At 50.2% G+C, this 18,890-nt stretch overlaps 1 protein-coding gene across 4 annotated transcripts in view; it reads left to right on the top strand.

The window, feature by feature from the left end:
- ALPK3 (alpha kinase 3) overlaps positions 1-18,592 on the top strand; it is a 61,111-nt gene extending 42,519 nt beyond the window's left edge. For 2 of the 4 annotated variants that reach the window (XM_003780046.5, XM_054531785.2), the window contains 9 exons: positions 1,004-3,152; positions 3,840-3,987; positions 4,373-4,500; positions 4,634-4,669; positions 7,238-7,518; positions 8,156-8,244; positions 9,046-9,269; positions 11,938-11,986; positions 12,734-18,592. In XM_003780046.5, the coding sequence (XP_003780094.3) occupies positions 1,004-3,152; positions 3,840-3,987; positions 4,373-4,500; positions 4,634-4,669; positions 7,238-7,518; positions 8,156-8,244; positions 9,046-9,269; positions 11,938-11,986; positions 12,734-13,079 (3,450 nt within the window). In that variant the 3' untranslated portion in view covers positions 13,080-18,592. Of the gene's footprint in view, positions 1-1,003; positions 3,153-3,839; positions 3,988-4,372; positions 4,501-4,633; positions 4,670-7,237; positions 7,519-8,155; positions 8,245-9,045; positions 9,270-10,182; positions 11,779-11,937; positions 11,987-12,733 lie in introns of those variants that run through there. The other 2 variants (XM_054531784.2, XM_054531786.1) reach the window with 2 other exon arrangements.
- Positions 18,593-18,890: the final 298 nt, after the last annotated feature.

Genomic DNA, 18,890 nt, shown 5'->3' with positions numbered 1-18,890 from the left:
GTTGGCTTTTGGCAGCTGTTATCCTTTTGTTTGTTTTTTGAGACCGTAGGTTTTATTTGCCTCCAGTTTCACTAACAAAGGAGTTTGCTTTGTTTTTGTTGGTTTTGATGATATCTTGGAGGAAAAAAGGCAAATCACTGTTGTACGCCACCAAGTTTGACAGGAAGTCCTTTAAAAGTAGGTGGCGTTATGGTATAACAACAAAGAGCATGGGATTTGGAGTGAGATACACCCGGCTGCGAATCTGAACTCTGCCACTTGCTGGCTACCTGACGGTGGACAGATCACATGCCTTCTTGTCATTGTTATCTCTAGAATGGGGCTGATTCTCCTAAGTATTCATACTATATGAGGAGTAAGTAGGGTAATATTATATACAGGGGCCTAGCATAGTGCTTTGCAAATAGATGTTCAAAAGGGTAACATTATAATGTTTCATTAATTTCCTGGCATAGATGCCATTCAGAATTACTTTAATCCTCTCTGCTTGGATGGCATCCATTATTATCACTCACTCAATGTTACTGGTGGATGCTGTCATTGAGGCCATTATTGGGACACCCTTTGGCACTCTCTCACTTCACCCATAATTCTGTCCAAGGCAATTAGTGCCACAGGAGAAGGACTGCTCTGGGAGCCCTGGGGAGAGGACAGTCTCCTTCATATGGTAGGGGTGAGGGGTGGAATAACCCATGAGCAAGGTCTTTCAGGAAAGGCAGGATTTCTTCAGGAAGAGGTGGGAAGGGCCAGAGCTGGGTCTGGGTGCTAGATATTCCCCAGTCCAGATTCTGAGATCAGAGATTAGGGTGAGTGGGCATGGATGGGGCTTTGGGCATTTGTCACATGTCTTTGCCTCCCAACTTCCAGCAGGCCTGAGAAACCAGGTGGCAAGATTCCCATCAGAGCAGTTGTGGATGAGGTCCGAGGAGAGTGGGATGCCAGATTGGAAAGAGATCTGAATGTGCATGTAGTTAAATCCTTGCTTTTGTCCCCGTGTTTTCAGGTCCTGGAATGCCAGACAACCACGGCTCCTACCATGTCGGCCAGCAGCAGCTCTGATGTAGCCTCCATTGGTTGTGGCACCTCTGGAAGTCAAGGTATCATTGAACCCATGGATATGGAAACCCAGGAGGATGGGAGAACAGTTTCTGCTGACCAGAGAACTGGAAGCAAGAAGAATGTGCAGGCAGATGGAAAGATACAAGTGGATGGAAGGACCAGGGGAGATGGAACACAGACAACCCAGAGGACACGGGCAGATAGGAAGATGCAGGCGGATGCTGGGACACAAGAAAACAAGAGGCCACAGTCAGACAGGAGTACACAGAAGGGCATGATGACACAGGGAAGGGCAGAGACACAGCTAGAAACAACACAGGCAGGTGAGAAGATACAGGAAGACAGGAAGGCCCAGGCAGATAAGGGCACACAGGAAGACAGAAGGATGCAGGGAGAGAAGGGAACGCGGTCAGAGGGGAGCGCGCCCACAGCCACGGAAGGTCAGTCAGAGCAGGAGGTGGCAACCAGCCTCAGCCCACCATCCAGAACCCCTGAACTCCCACCTACAGCGGGTCCTAGAGCTCCTCTGAATATTGAATGTTTTGCACAGACCCCAGAAGGGTCTTGTTTCCCAGAAAAACCTGGTTTCCTGCCCAGATCTGAGGAGGCAGTAGTAACAGCCTCCAGGAACCATGAGCAAACTGTGCTGGGTCCCCTGTCAGGGAACCTCATGCTGCCAGCACAGCCGCCCCGTGAGGGGAGTGTGGAGCAGGTAAGAGGAGAGAGATGCCGAGGGCCACAGTTGTCAGGCCCAGTCGAGGCCAAGCAGGAGGACAGCCTGTTCCAGTGCCCCAAGGAGGAGCGGCCAGGGGGAGTGCCGTGTATGGATCAGGGTGGCTGTCCTCCAGCTGGCCTGAGCCAGGAGGTACCCACGATGCCTTCTCTTCCTGGAACTGGGCTGACTGCTAGCCCAAAGGAGGGGCCGAGTAGTACCCCAACTTCTCAGCACGGGAGCACAGCTGCCTTCCTGCCCTCTGAGGATCAGGCCCTGATGAGTTCTGCCCCAACACTGCACCTGGGGCTGGGGACCCCCACTCAGAGTCACCCACCAGAAACCATGGCCACCAGCAGTGAGGGGGCCTGCGCCCAGGTACCAGATGTGGAGGGGCGGACCCCAGGTCCCCGGAGCTGTGACCCTGGCCTCATAGATTCCCTGAAGAACTACCTGCTTCTGCTGCTGAAGCTGTCCAGCACAGAGACAAGTGGAGCAGGGGGAGAGTCCCAGGTGGGGACAGCCACCGGAGGTCTGGTGCCCTCAGCCACTCTGACACCCACTGTGGAAGTGGCTGGGCTTAGTCCCCGGACATCGAGGCGCATCCTGGAGCGGGTGGAGAACAACCACCTGGTGCAGAGTGCACAGACCCTGCTGCTGAGTCCCTGTACCTCCCGCCGCCTCACCGGCCTCCTGGACCGCGAGGTGCAGGCTGGCCGCCAGGCCCTTGCTGCTGCCCGAGGCTCCTGGGGTCCTGGCCCCAGCTCCCTCACTGTCCCTGCCATTGTGGTAGATGAGGAGGGCCCTGGGCTGGCCTCAGAAGGAGCCAGTGAGGGTGAGGGAGAGGTTTCCCTTGAGGGGCCGGGCCTCCTGGGGGCCTCTCAGGAGAGCAGCATGGGTGGTCGATTGGGGGAGGCAGGTGGGCAGGCAGCCCCTGGGCAGGGACCCTCAGCAGAGAGCATAGCCCAGGAGCCCTCCCAAGAGGAGAAGTTCCCAGGGGAGGCTCTGACAGGTCTCCCGGCAGCCACACCTGAAGAACTGGCTCTAGGGGCCCGGAGGAAGAGATTTCTCCCTAAGGTCAGAGCAGCAGGAGACGGGGAGGCAACCACACCTGAAGAAAGGGAGAGCCCCACGGTTTCCCCCCGGGGGCACAGGAAAAGCCTGGTGCCTGGATCCCCGGGGACTCCAGGGCGGGAGAGACGCTCCCCTACGCAGGGCAGAAAGGCGAGCATGCTGGAGGTGCCTCGGGCAGAGGAGGAGCTGGTGACAGGAGACCTGGGCCCCAGCCCCAAGGCCGGCGGTCTGGACACAGAGGTGGCCCTGGATGAAGGCAAGCAGGAGGCACTGGCCAAGCCCAGGAAAGCCAAAGACCTGCTGAAAGGTGAGCAATGGGGAGGGAGGGGGATGGCTTCACAGGACAGGGCCACGGAAAGCACGCTGCTGCTGCTGCTAACAGCACCACCCCAAGACAGATAGCATATCCCTCCTCAGGATTCACAAATTACCTTGGTAAAGGTACCCTTCTCTCACAGCCTTTAAGGCCTAGTTCTTGTTTTGGTTCTGCCACTCCACAGAGTGGCGATAACAGTACCACCTTTGCAATGGCATGAGGCTTAAATGAGATGGAATAGATGAAGTGCTTAGCACAGGGCCTGGCTTTAGTAGCATTCTAGCTCTCCATCATCACCGTTCAATCCCCCTTTACAGAGATGTTGCATGATTACAGAGTGGTGGGGACAGGATTCAAATGCAGGCTTCTAGAGTTAGGGACCTAGAATGCAAACTGAAGTTCCTGTCTCAACTGCTGTCTGCATCCTCAGCTGGGAGCCCCTCCCAGCCTGGGGTCAAGGTGGAGTAGGGGCTTCTTTCTAGCTGAGATGTGTGCTTTGGGGGTCAGGGCAGAAGCCTGAGATATAGGCAGGAGGCACCTGGGGGCTGTGAGTGGTAGGTCTGTGTGGAGACTTGAATCCTGTTTTCTCCCAGCCTTTTCCACCAAGGACACCCAGGAAAGCAAGGATATGGCCAGAGGAGAGATGGTGTTCCCCTCTTGACTGGGCCCTGCTCTCAGCCCCACAGGTGATCCGGAAGATTCGGGTGGAGCAGTTTCCTGATGCCTCCGGTAGCCTGAAGCTCTGGTGCCAGTTTTTCAACATTCTTAGTGACTCAGTCTTGACATGGGCCAAGGATCAGTGCCCAGTGGGCGAGGTGGGCAGGAGGTAAGCCAACGACACCACTGCCACCTGACCTGGCTCCCTGATTGCAGTAATACTGTTGGGCACTGTCCTAATGCTTTGAACCTATCGCCTCATTAATCCTCACAATAACCAGGGGAGGTCCTTTCATTCCCATAGTAGAGATGAGAAAATGGAGGCTCAGCATTCTTTAAGCCACTTGTCCAAAGCCACACAGCTAGTAAGTGCCAGGACTGCAAACCAGACCTGTGGGCTTCAGGACCAGCTCTTGGCCCTGGAATCACACTGCTTCCCCAAAGCTCTCAGAGCTGGGGTTCACAGCAGCCTCTGAGAGTGGGGTCCAAGGACGCTTAGGACCACAGTCTGCCCCCATACCATGGCCCTCACGAGTAGGGTCTCCACTCTGCAGCGCAGGGGATGAGGGGCCGGCGGCCTTGGCCATCGTGCAGGCCTCCCCCGTAGACTGCGGCGTGTATCGGTGCACCATCCACAACGAGCACGGCTCGGCCTCCACCGACTTCTGCCTCAGCCCTGAGGGTGAGTGTGCCCCGCAGCCCGGGGTCTCGGCCTGGCCTGGCTCCTGGTGGGTGGGCAGCAGTCATCTTTGAAAGAAGGCACTCTCTTGGCACAGCAGCCTGAAGGCACTGCTTTCTTCTTTTTCTCTATCTAGTGTTGTCAGGATTCATCTCCAGAGAAGAAGGTGAAGGTATGGTTCCCCCCTGGGGAAGGCGGGGTGGTCCTACCCCTGCCATCTGCAGGGAGGACCCTCTTTAAGGGCTTGGAATCTGGTCCCAATCCACATACTGCTCCTCTTTGCCTCTTAGTTTAGGATATGGCTTGGGGAGATGATGGAGGAGAACTGCTGTATCAGAAGATTATGGGGGAAGAAGTGACCAAGGGGGCCACTGCACAGGAGTTAGTTCACCCTTGTGCCCTTTGCCCATGTCAGAGTCTTTGATCCAGGGCAGAACCGGCCACCAGGGCATGTCTTATCCTGCCAGCTCCTACCCAGAGTTTCTCACAGTGCTCTGTGGACCCTAGATTAGATTCACACAGGGAACCTGTTAGAAATGCAGTTTCCTGGTCCCTGCTGCACTGCAGACATCTTTAATGACCTAGGAGGGACCTAGGAACATTGCATTTTCAGCAGGCTCCCTGGTGATCATGAAATACCCTCAAAGTTTGATACACATTTGAAGGGCTCAAATAGGGATGGGTATGTACTGCTCCTACAAGAGGCAGGCTAAGGCTTGGGACTGTGAAGGCAGCCAGTGATAAACAGATGTTTAGAGCTGTATTTGCTAACAAATGCATTAATTCCTTCATTCACTCACTCTTTCAATCACTCATTCATCCAACTAGTGACTTTGTTTTGAGATGGAGTCTCACTCTGTTGCCCAGGCTGGAGTGCAGTGGTGTGATCTTGGCTCACTGCAACCTCCGTTTCCTGAGTTCAAGCAATTCTCGTGCCTCAGCCTCCTCAGTAGCTGGGATTACAGGCATGCACCACCATGCCCAGCTCATTTTTGTATTTTTGGTAGAGATGGGTTTCACCATGTTGGCAGGTCTGGTCTCGAACTCCTGACCTCAAGGGATCCACCTGCCTTGGCCTCCCAAAGTGCCAATTAGTGACTTGGGTTTAGTAATCAAATAAAATTTAATCAATATCAAATAAAACCTCAACCTCAAAACTTAAGTAATAATTATTTAATATCATCAGACATCCGGTCAGATTTCCCCAACTATCTCATATGCGTTGGTTTATTTGAATCAGGAACCACTCATTGCTTTTGGCTGATGCAGCTCCCAAGTCTCTCTTAATATTTAACAGTTCCTCCTACTTTATTTGTTTTCTTTCTTTGCCATATGTTTGTTAAAGTCACTGGTATAGAATTTGTAACATTCTGGATTTTGTTGATCGTGTTCCCATTTAACAGGCTCCCCCATGCACGTGCTTCTTCCAAATTGGTAATCAGATTTAGAGGTTTGGTCAGATTCAGGTGTGATTTTTTTTTTTTTTTTTTGAGCAAGAATAACTCACAGGTGCTGTGTATACCTTTTGCATCCTATCTGGAGGCACATAATGTCAGATTGTTTCACTTTTAGTAATGTTAAGGTTGGTCATTGGGTTCATTCAGGTGCATCTGTGTGATCCATCCCCTTTTAAAGTTAAAAACAATCTGATACAAACCCTATTGTTATCTAGGGGTTTTGGCAGTCACTGATGATTGCCTAAATCTATTATTTCATTAGCAGTTGCAACATGGAGATAGTTTAATTTGATCTTTTCTTCTTCATTCATTAGCTGATTTTTTTCTGTAAAAAAGGGATGATTATTTGATTATCCCAATACATAAGTTCCAACAGGAAATGAAGGATAAATACTTGCTCTTTTTCCTTTAGTTACTAGAATTTAGAATAATGAGTTGGTGCCCTATCATTTTCCATAGGTGATCAGTGAGGTTTATTTTTTGAGGGAGGAGATTGGATTTTTTTTTTTTTTTGGTTACCACTATGAATACATGGATTTTTAACATATTTGATATGTTCAATATGTTGCAGTAATTATTTTTGTTGCCAAGATTGTTTGCTTTTTGGTCCAAGGGAGCCCCTTCCGGTTGGCCCCTGTGTCCTTCTGCCAAGTCTCTAATAGCTTTTGCTAGCTCTCTTGCTTTCTGGACTCACACGATATTTCAGGTCCTTGCTGTACACTTTCTGCCAAGACCTGGAATCAACCATTTCTTTAGAAAGCTCTGGTTTCCCTTTAATGGGAAATTATATTTAGCGGTCACAGTTTGAGCACTAGGGGTGCTCATTGCTGCTAGATTGGTCCTGCAAACTTTTTGTTTCAGTCAAACGTGTTGGTTGAAATGGAGTCATGTATTCATCTGATCAAAACAACGAATTCCAAAACAAAGTAATTCTGGTATTCTGTATTGATTGCTGTTGCCACAGAAAACCCCTGCCTTCCACAAACATATCCTAAGTGCTGTGTTTGGACAGTGCTCAGGATGCGTTTGTGGAAGGCAGGGGTTATGTGATGGATATTACACGGGTACCACTAGATGGCAGGGGTTGAATCAAATAGAGTTTCTGCCCCAAGGAGCTCATAGTCTGGTAGGGACTCAATGTGCCCAAAGAGCAGGCATGGACTGAAAGTGAGCCCAGCAAGTTGGCAGGGTGGGAGGCTCTTCTGGCCTTTTCCTTCCCTGCAAGCCCCACATTGGTCAGACAGGAGCTCCTGGTCTCCCACATTTCTCCTGTTCCCCTTCAGTTGGAGAAGAGATTGAGATGACCCCTATGGTGTTTGCTAAGGGTCTGGCTGACTCTGGCTGCTGGGGGGACAAGCTCTTTGGGCGACTGGTAAGCGAGGAGCTCCGAGGGGGTGGATATGGGTGTGGCCTTCGGAAGGCCTCCCAGGCCAAGGTCATCTACGGGCTGGAACCCATCTTCGAGTCGGGCCGCACGTGCATCATCAAGGTGTCCAGCCTGCTTGTGTTTGGGCCCAGCAGTGAGACTTCTCTTGTGGGCAGAAACTACGACGTCACCATCCAGGTACTATGTCCCATATTCACGCCTCATCCCTTTACTCTCTCACCCCCTCCCCTTTCCCAGCCCAGGTCCTGTTGGGATGCCCAGTATCAAGGCAGAAGGCATCTCAATCTCAACCTTATGAGGCTCCTAGGATGGAACTTGTGGAAAGCCTGAGATGCAGCCCAGAATTCAGATGCTTGGCCTCAGAGAGCTTGAGAGCTTCAAAACGACTTGGGCCATAGTTTTCAAACTCTATATTTGCAGCAGAAATCTTCCCCCTTTCCCATACATAATCTCTCATGGAAGCCTTGTTTATATGTGAGATAAAAGGGGGGTGCTGTGGGTGGGGTGCACAATCTTCCTGGCTCTCCACAGAGTGGTCTCTGGGACACTGTCACATACCATAAGGACTCCCAAAAATAGTTCGGAAATCACTTTGAAAACCTCAGTTTGAAAAGAAGTCTAAAGCCGCTTGCTATACAAAAGAGGAAAATGAAATGCAGAGTGGGGAGCAGGGAGGAGTAAGCCCTTCCTCCCCCAGGGCTGGAATCCTCCTCTCAGTCCCCTAACAGAATAGATGGCCCACTCACTTAGGGGTAGACACAGTGGAGGACTGAGGAATTTCTTTGCTGACCACATTTGGTTCTCTCATCCACAGGGGTGCAAGATCCAGAACATGAGTCGGGAGTACTGCAAAATCTTCGCAGCAGAAGCCCGAGCCGCACATGGCTTTGGGGAGGTGCCTGAGTAAGTACGCAGTGAGGAGGACATGCAGTGTCCAGCACTGTTGCCTTGGGCTTCTGCGAAGACAGTGATTTCACAGCCTCCCAGGGGCATCCTGGGTTATGCCCATGTGCATATAGGCTCACAGCCCCATGCTCAGCTCAGTGGCCTCACAAAATCTAGAAATAGAGACCTCATTTACTCTCCACTTGAGAAAAGCCTCTGCTCTGGACTCGAGTCCCGCCCACCCCGGTTCCTCATTCTTTAGCGCAGATGTTGCTGATTGCAGAGTTTGGGCACAGCAGTTTCTGGGACTCCATGAAGGTGATGGGGTGGGTTAAGCTAGGCAGACTGGTCAGGACCCTTCTGTGGTACGCAGGCAGGGCCAGTATGGATATTTGTAGGAGTCAGCTATAAATGGCAATTGTTTGCATTTTGAGACTTGAACTCTGACCTTTGCGTACCTGGGGTCCCACTGGCAGAGAGCCACAATCTGGTTGAATCCTCTCTAAAGGTGCTCCTTCTGTTTGGCACATACATGCCTCAGTCCCTCACCCAAGCCACACAGTCTGCCTATGCCCATAGCAGGGTTTGGTTCTAATCCCACTGACCAAGAGAATGGACAGGACTCTGAAGCCAAAAATATCCATTTCCTTTCCTGAACTCAGGGTGGAGCTGCTTTCCTTTGCTGTACTTTGGGCTCAGAGCTGAGAATTCCATTCTTGGAAGGGCCCTTCTTTTAGGTCCAAGAATACAGAATTGGGTGGGAGGGAGGAGTTCTCTGGGCCATACTTCCTGCTTACTGCAGGGCAAAACTATGTTTAGGATCATCCCACTGTATCTGATCTACCGGCCTGCAAACAATATCCCATATGCTACCCTGGAGGAAGACCTGGGCAAGCCCCTGGAGTCTTACTGTTCTCGGGAATGGGGCTGTGCTGGGGCTCTGACAGCATCTGGCAGCTCTGAGGCCATGCAGAAATGCCAGACCTTCCAGCACTGGCTGTATCAGTGGACAAATGGCAGCTTCCTTGTCACAGACTTGGCAGGTATGAGGGTGTGAGGGTGCACGGGTACGCATGTGCATGGATGTGAAAGCATGCAGAGGAGGCAAAGCCATAGTGCTTGACTGATCGTTTACAAAGCACCTTTGTCTTTATTCTTTTTTGCTTTTCACAATAATCTTGTAAAGTAGATTGGACAGGGACCATTTTGCACGCAACCCTAATACATACCTCATGTAGCCCAGTCTATCACTGCAGTTGCATTTAAAGGAGCACAGTCCAGGCTCAGTTAAAATTAAAAAGGAATTTATTTCAAAGACCATTACGTGGGGTCTAATTCAAAACCCACAACCACCCTTTTCAAAACCTCCCATCTTCCCTTCCCTGCAGCTTTGCTCTAGACTTTCTCACTCTCCAAGCTTCCCAAACTCTCACTTCCATTTTAGCACAGTAGCTTTACTGTCTGTCCTCCTCCTCCATCTTTGTTAGCTTTTCGTTATGTAAAGCAACTTAGTCTAGCTTCTTTTTAGTTTTATTCCTATGCCCCCTATTACCCAGAACTCCCCAACAAAGGAAGGCCAGCAGGCGTGAACCCTCCTTCCTTCCTCAGCCAGCTCTCTGCAGGCCTACTGTCTTTAAGCAGAACTGGACAGGGGAGAGGAACAGAGAAAATGCTCAGGGGAAGGAGAGGTTGCTGGGAATATCACGCATTATTAAAGCTTGTCTCTGCGGTAAATAAGTGAGAAAACTAGAGACCAGAGATATAAAACGGACTCAAATCTGTGTTTCACTTAGGTTAAATTGTACCATAATTAGTATATATATAACTCCATATACTGGGGGGAGGGGGGGCTAGGTAACATTAAGCCATTATCAGTCAACCTATTTGTTAACTTATAAATTCATGCTTCCATCCTTTTTCCATCCAACCATTACTAAATATTGAAAAAATAAAAAGTTGAATTAGGAATAGTCATCGTCCTCAAGAAGCTGTGATGAGTAGACCACTTTCTACTATAAGACGACAACGTGGTATAGTACAAAGTCTTTAAAGTCGGCTGGGCGCGGAGGCTCATGCCTGTAATCCCAGCACTTTGGGAGGCCGAGGCGGGTGGATCACTTGAGGCCAGGAGTTCGAGACCAGCCTGGCCAACACAGCAAAACCCCATCTCTGCTGAAAATACAAAAATTAGCCAGGCGTGGTGGTGCATGTCTGTAATTCCAGCTATTTGGGAGGGCGAGGCTTGAGAATTGCTTGAACCTGGGAGGCAGAGGTTGCAGTGAGCCAAGATTGCACCACTGCACTCCAGCCTGGGCGACAGAGCGAGACTCCATCTCAAAAAAATAATAAAGAACAAAATAAATTTGATTTAAGTGGAAGCCCCATTCTCTTCTATCTGAGTCTGTTTTACAAAGAAGAAAACTGAAGCTCACCCTGGTTAGGTCATTCAATCTCTCTGAGCTTTAGTTTCCTTTCCCTTTCTAGGAATAATGTCTTTCCTACCTAGCACTCAGATTTTTCATGAGGATTAAATGAGACCATATTTGTGAAAACCTTCTGCAAACTAAAATTCTGTGCAAATGAGAGAGATTATCATTATCACACAAAATGGAATGCTATGAATACCAAAAGAGAAATGACAAATAAATCAATATTTATCACATTACTCCTATGTTTCAGACACTAAGTTAGAGTCCTACACATATTATGATCTTCTCAATACCCTGTAAGGTGGTCATTACTATCCTCACCTTTACACTTGAAGATTAGAGATATGAAGTGACTTGTTGAGTTCCCACAGCTCAGAAGTGGTGGAGCTGAAATGTAAATCCAGGTCTGTGTGACTCCAAAGGCCACATTTGTTATTGTCTATCATATGATGGTACTCAGCCCTGTTAGTGAAAGGCAAGTGCCTAGCAAAATGCTCTGGACAGATTGAAAATGGGGGAAAGAGCATCCTAAACCTAATGTGTGAATACTAAGATACCTGGGTGGCCTGAGCACAGTGAAAACGTTTTTTGTCTATCATCATTTTGCCTGGCTCTGCCCTTCCAAGGCTTTCTTAACCTGGAAGGCCATCTTGGATTCTTGCTTGCTTGCTGCCTTTGTAAGTAGTGCAGAAGCCAGTCTTCTGTAGTGTTGCATTTCTGCTGGTCTACCCCTGATTTATCCTCTCATTCCCATCCCTCTCTTTTGTCTGGACAGACTACTGCTCTGTTCAGAGGAAGAAGGTTTTAGCTCAAAACTAGAGGCTGGTCCAGGTTGTGACCTGGTCTGATCCAGTAGAGGCAGGATTGCATAGCTGGAAGAGTTTTGGCTCTAGGAATCCAAAAAAACTGAACCCTTATTTTAAGTCAAATGGCCATTGCACATGGCCAGAGCTCAATTATTGAATGAGTATGACTTTGCTCAAGTCATTTAACTCTGAGCCTATCCTCCTCACTTGAAAAATATGAATATTATTCCTAGTAATAATCCAGAGACCTGCACGCTGTGAGACAGGCTGGTGGTGATGACCCATGAGAAGATGCTTGAAGACACACCTGCACTGACACCCAGGAAGTTGATGCCAGCCTGGGCTGGTTCTAAACCCCCACGTCTCCAGCAAGAAGAGACGTGGTTCTAAGCCCCCCAATATATCTTCCTGCTGGAGACGTGGGGGCTTAAAACCAGCCCAGGCTGGCATCAACTCCCAACTTTCTTTCTTTTCAGGGGTTGACTGGAAGATGACTGATGTGCAGATTGCTACCAAACTTCGAGGGTGAGTGGTTCTTGGGAACAGAATGCCCTCTGGGGGTCTTCTCAGGGTGTAAAATGTCCTAAGCCCTTCTGGTTCTCCATCCCTGAGGTGCTGGGCCTGGGGCCAAGTGGTCCCAGACACACCCATGGCCATGTGGTAACATCCTAGGGGCTACTGGTCCCCACCCCTTATCTCTGGCCTGGTGTGGCAGCTATTACTGATGCCACACATGGGGTCCCCTGCAATCCAGGGCTCTCACATACTCCTCCCCTCTTGCTTGAGGATGGTTGCCAAGGAGCCAATGAGTAAGGGCCCTGTGATTAGAGTGCAGACCTCGAGTCTGCTCCAATTTATGTTAAGAAGCTAAGCCATTCTTATGCCAGTTAAAGTCCTGCGTGATGGATTCCATGTGTCAGGGTGTAATGAGACCACAGTTTTAAAACTGAGGCCTTGGGCCAGGCATGGTGGCTCACGCCTCTAACCCTAGCACTTTGGGAGGCTGAGGAGGGAGGATTTCTTGAGCCCAGGAGTTTGAGACCAGCCTGGGCCAAGTAGAGAGACTCTGTCTCTATTTTTTTAAAAAAGAAAAATTGAGGTTTTGGCTGCTGCCACCTGAGGTAGCACCCAAGGGAGACTCCCCATCACCCTCAGATAGGGTAGGATGTACCCTGAGCACGACATCCTGATGATGGCCACCCCAGAGTCCGCCCCCCAAGGAACTGTGTCTCTGGTTGGGACCCCCACTCAGCTCTTCCTGTCTGGCTGCAGATACCAGGGCCTCAAGGAAAGCTGCTTCCCTGCCCTGCTGGACTGGTTCGCCTCCTCCCACCAGTGCAACGCCTACTGTGAGCTGCTGGGGCTAACACCTCTCAAGGGCCCTGAGGCGGCCCACCCCCAAGCCAAAGCCAAAGGCTCTAAGAGTCCATCTGCTGGCAGGAAAGGCTCCCAACTGAGTCCTCAGCCCCAGAAAAAAGGCCTCCCTAGTCCTCAGGGCACCCGGAAGAGTGCTTCAAGTTCCAAGGCCACCCCTCAGGCCTCAGAGCCAGTTGCCACTCAGTTGTTGGGACAGCCTCCCACCCAAGAGGAGGGCTCCAAGGCCCAGGGCATGCGGTAGCCTCAACAGGAGGCTGGGGGCCTCCACCCAGCAGCAGACCAACCAGGAAGCAGCTTGAACCGGATGGAGACTTTCCAAATATGGAACTAACTGGAGAAGGTGCACGAAGGAGACACTACTTGGGGACCTCTCTGAGCAGGCTCTCGTGAATCAGCTTGTCATCAGATGGCTTTGGTGCACGGCACATAGCCCACTGGCCTCTTCTGGTGCCACTGTCACCCAGGGCTCCCGGGCCTCAAGCAGTCCCCACCTCCGAGTGCCTGGCGGCCTAGGCCCTCCTTGAAGTTTACACTTTGCCACTGCTGGAGGCTCCCCTGAGTCCTCTGCATGAGTTCTGCACCCCAAGCCCTTGCCCCAGCCCAGTCCAGCAGCAGATGTTATAATCTGAGTGAGGACATGCAGGCCAACTTTTACCCTCCTGCATTTGCCTGGCCCTGATCTCGCCTGTCCTCAGAGATCCAGACTTCCTCTGCTGGTCTGGCCTGGTGACTCTCAGGGTATCTTCTCCTTCCAGCTACTTTGGCTCACTGATCTCAGCTTATCCTGCAACTAACCGTCCTTAAGCCCAGATGGGGCTCAGGGCCCTTCCAGAGCCTGTCATGTCCTTGTGCAGTGGCCTTTGATGTGTGTTCATGCTCTTCCCCCTTCACTCACTTGCCTGCTTCCCATGCTCCCTTGTACCCCCTCGCCACATCCCTGTCTTGGGGCCCAGCTGCAGCCTGCTGCCTGTCCTTCATGGCTCTGCGCATGGCCCTTTGCTTGAGGGCTCCCCACTCCCTGCCCACCAATACGCAGGTGAGGAACAGACCTTCTGGCCTGTCACCCCACTTCAGTGCTCTCTTCCCCAACTTCTCTCAGGCTCTTTGCTCATGAGGTGAGAGCTGGCATGAGGGTTGTGTTAGCAGCTGTAGCCAGAGAGAGGTGTTGACTCTGAGAGACCTTGCACTCCATACTGAAAGGAGGTGGGGTCACAGTGAATTTCACATCCCCTCTCAACCAGGAGTGGAGGGCTAGGTCCCTTCCCCATGGGGAGTACACTTGGGTGTTCTAGGAGGGATGCAGTCTATCCATGCACTTGGGTGGAGGGGAGTCTCTGTGCCTGGGAATTAGGACCCCTGCCCCAACCATAGCTCTTGATCCTGGGGCCCCAGCTCTGGGTCCTCATGTATGGGCCTCCCAAGGACCCAGCAGCCTGGGTCCTTCCAGAGCATCCCTCCTGGAGGCCTAGGATGAGGTAGGTCTGCAGCTAGCCTGCTCCCCTTGGAATGCAATAAAGGCAGCATTGTGTGCCCTGCTTGCCCTCATCTGGTGTGGTTGGAGGTCTGTGGAGTCAGGGTCCCCCTCTCCCAGGCAGGCTCTCTGAGGGCATTCTGTAGTCCCAGGCACACTGGAAAAATGAATCTATATTTTGGTTCCTGGACCGAAGTTCAGTCGCAGCCTTCTGTGGCCACAGAAAGACAGCCTGTGCTTCTTGCACAGCTGAGCTGCTGGTGTGTGCCCCTTAGCAGGGTGTCTGGGGACTTACGCCTTTGGAATTGCTCTTCATTCAGAAGAGGAACACAAAGGAAGCCACCCAGGAAGGAAGCACAGAGCTAGGGGCTCTGGAAACGCCGTGTGTCTCTGGCTACAGCAAGACCAGCCCAGGAGCCCACCAGCACCTGCCTCTCAGCTACTTGCTGACCATTTCCTGCTTCTCGAGCTGCAGAGAAGCTTTTCATTCCCACCCTCATCCGGAACCTCCCCTTGCCTAACATTTCCCCTCTATGGTAACATCTCTGACTTCTCTACCTCCTCTGTGCTCAGGTGACGCCACATCTTCTGCCCCAGTGTGTCCCCACCTCTCCCAGCCCGTATATCCAGATTACTTTGGTGAACTGAGAGCTGGAGTACTGTTCATTCATTTATTCATTCACCCACTCATTCAGCAGACATATACTAAGCGCTACTTTATGCCAGACCCTGGGCTGGCAGCTGTTTGGAGGCAAAGATGTGTGAGGCCATCTCAGGAGAGACTACCTGTTAGGATTCTTGAGTTTTGACCAACAGAAATGAATTTGGACCAACTTAAGCAAGGAAAAAGCGTTCATGGGAAGGATGCTGGGATAGCTCACAGAACCAAAAGAATAGCTGAACAATTAATTGGCCTTGGGAAGGGTGGGAGCTGGGGCAACTACAAGGCTTGCCTCCCAGGAGTTGGTGTGGTTGGCAGATCAACACCAACTTGCCATTGGTTCTACTGGGTCCCCTTCCACTCAAGATTCAAATTCCAAGTGAAAGAATCTGGCCTGGAGCTCAGGGTTTCATAGAGTGGGAGGGAGGCAGTTTTCCAAAGGATGCGGACTCTTGCTGCATGGAATGGTGGAGTACGGAAGGGTAGAAAGGGTTTGGTAGGCAAACCCTGAAGATGCTTCTAACACACATGCAGTTCTTCCCATCTCATGTATGGTGACTCCCACAGATAACCAAAACCACATTTCTCTCTGCTTAGGGAATTCAAGATCGTATCTAACTTTGAATTCCAGGGGTAATGACACGGCTTCTATTCTCCAAAGTCCAGTGTCACTAGGGATAATTTCCCTCTTTCAGTTTTATTACAATTCCATTTTGAAATTCTACAACCTGTAGATTAACTGGTAAAATTAACCATATTCAACCAAAATTATATAACCCAGCAAGAAAGGAAGAATGGGTAAAGTCTACAGTCCATTTCTAGAACTGGTCATGAGAACTCATGTGTATGATAATGGACTTTTGATCTGGTGGAGTGACCAGATCAACCTTCAGTTCTGAAGCTCCTTAGTGGTCCTACCTGTGTGACAGGCATTTACTATTGGACTGGCAGTCCCAGGACAAACTCCAGGAATCCCCCCATGTCCATCTCTACTCCTGCCGCCTTTTACGTAGCAGCAATCATATTTTCCCTTGATAGGGTTCATCATTCTAGATACTCCCATGACCTCTTTATAATGAGCCTGAAGTGGCCTGGTGGCTGCCTCAGCTTTCAATTCAGTTGAATTGCTGCTACGTCTTTGAGGATGTGCTCCTTGCTGGGGAAATAAACTCTCCACACCAGCCCAGTCCCAAACCTCAGGTATGAGAAAACCATTGAGATCTAGCAATAGCAGGGCCATGTCCACACTGCGTCCTATCCCTGAAGGAGAAACAGCATATGGTTGCCAGCTCCAAGCACATGCTGCCTCCTTCCGGCCTGACCCAGCCTCTCGGGGTGTTGTTTCTGGTGCCATAGCTGAATTTTCAACAAACCATTTCACCACACTCTCAAGCCAGCTGCTGCTGGTTTGTGGGTTCCTGACAAGATGAGTGAATGCCTACCCATCAACCTGTTATTCTTCTTTTAGCTCTAAAGTGAATTCTCTGGTTGGGTGCAGTATGTGAGGAGGTCACATGATGTTTATGGCATTTGATAATTCCATGGATATTAATGGCAGGAGAGGCATGATGGGTTAGAAAAGCAAATCCAAATCCAGAACAAGGGCCCAAAAGGGCCAAGACAAATTACTGCCCCTCTCAGAGCCACAGGTGTAGACAGGGGAAAGCACTGTGGACAGTGAGTGAGCTACCCACACACAACCCGCTGGTGCCTTCAGAGCCTTAGCCTGGAGCGACAGTGTCCTGTTGATAACAGAGCGCACTGGCCATGCCAGACTTTATGGCTAGGTGGTCAGACAAGACCACTTCACGAGAGGCAGCATGGCCACTGAGTGTGCCAGGGCCAAGTGTTTAGGCTCCCCCAGAGCCCAGTGGTGAGCCAGAGGGGCATTTTGCACAAGGATAATGATTACTTTTCGGCCAGAGCATCACTGGGCTCCAAATCCTGGGTACCCCTATCATATTTTCTTGTCAGGACTTACTGCAAGCTATATATGGCTCCCCGGTATGCCACCGATGGAAAGATACCTCATGCACCATTGACCTGCCAGGTCACGTGGCCTGATGGCAGCGTCGGCTGCACGAAAGACTTTCCCAGCTGCAATGCCTTTGCCTGCTCTAGGCCCACCCCAAAGCTGGCAGCCTTCTGGGTCAGTTGGTAAATGGGTTAGAACAAGATGCCCCAAAGTGGCATAAATTGCGTGGAATTAGGCCTTAGTGGTGAGGGATTCAACATACAGTCATTTGTCCTACATTATGAAGGAAACATTCTGACCTCAAACAGATCCCTCAACCCTAGAACTTTATAGAAGGGGCAGACCTTGGCATTTTCACATGATTTATCTCCCACTCTGATTCACGTATGTTTGACCAAGGCACTGGGCAGCTGCCAATTTCCCATCCCTTCTGTAGTCCCAGATGAATGGAGACAGATCTCTTTGGGGAAGGCTGCAAGGAAGGTTCACAACGTGCATCTAAGTGTTAAAATAAGTTTTTCCTTCAAAAAGACATTTGACGTCCTCTCCATTTAAGGTCTGGAAATCAAGTGGGAGATCTTGACTTTACCTTGGCACTTGAGACAGACCTGTTGGCCCAGAAGTCTTTAGTTAAGGTCATTACTAGGCCATATCTTAGGGGCGTCTGGCCTTTTTCATTCCTGGGACCCACAGCTCGAGGTCTGGTTTCCATACCCTGTCCATTACGATGAGCGCCCTATTTTGTTCCTTCTGTCAACTCTGTTGCTGAGATCAGGGAGCCCACATTCACAGCAGCTCTTTCAAGCAGCCTCCCAGGCCTAGAGAGGAAAATCAGCAGAGCCTCGTGAATGTATTTCTCATGGCAAGAAGGGAGCTCATCTTCTGGGTCCTGCCAGACGGCAGTGAGGGGGTTGATGGGCTGGGTGCATGCCAGGGACCCAATCAAGCATTTTTATCTTCTGAAATCTTTGAATTCCTGCCTTTCTTGGATGTTTGGTCTTTTGATATAATTTAGCATGGGCCAACATTTGGTCCAGATTTGTATTAGCCAAGCCCCCCTAAAATAGTAAGAACTGTATCTGGCGATTTGAGCTTTTACGTAGAATGTAGACTCTCTGGTGAGTGAACATATCAATAAAGACAACCTGAACTGAAATTATATCTTGGTCATACAGCCTTTAAAAGGTCCACCACAGCCTGGGCAACATAGCGAGACTCCGTCTGTACAAAATTAAAAAAAAAAACATCAACCAGGTGTGGAGGTTCATGCCTGTGGTCCCAGCTATTTAGGGGGCTGAGGTGGGAGGACTGTTTGGGCCAGGAGATGGAGGCTGCAGTGAGCTGAGATCACGCCACTGCACTCCAGCCTGGGCAACACAGCGAGACCCTGTCTCAAAAAACAAAAAAAGTCCACCAATGTACCCTATATTTTTTGACAATATATTTGCCAGTTCCTGCAGTTTCTTCAGAATATCACTCTTCTCTTTCCTGATTTGATTAAGACTCTCATCCCCTGGGTTATGCTAAGTGTGAGTTGTGGTTACTGGTATAACATGGTGTGAGGCAGGAGGGAAACCGTTTGCTTTCTTTTATTATTATTATTATACTTTAAGTTCTGGAATACATGTGCACAACGTGCAGGTTTGTTACATAGGTATACATGTGCCATGGGGGTTTGCTGCACCCGTCAACCCGTCATCTACATTAGGTATTTCTCCTAATGCTATCCCTCCCCCAGCCCCCCACCCCCTGACAGGCCCCGGTGTGTGATGTTCCCCTCCCTGTGGCCATGTGTTCTCATTACTCAACTCTCTTATGAGTGAGAACATGCGGTGTTTGGTTTTCTGTCTTTGTAACATTTTGCTGAGAATGATGGGGAAAGTGTTTACTTTCTTCTGCAAGAGAGAGGTACACCTTTCCTGGTAGTGGAGGTCAGAAGGAAATA

This window comes from Pongo abelii, chromosome 16 (assembly GCF_028885655.2).
Source record: "Pongo abelii isolate AG06213 chromosome 16, NHGRI_mPonAbe1-v2.0_pri, whole genome shotgun sequence".
In the NCBI taxonomy this organism is placed as follows: domain Eukaryota; kingdom Metazoa; phylum Chordata; class Mammalia; order Primates; family Hominidae; genus Pongo; species Pongo abelii.
Note: the sequence above shows the minus strand (reverse complement) of the source record. Positions and strands in the feature narration are given on the sequence as shown.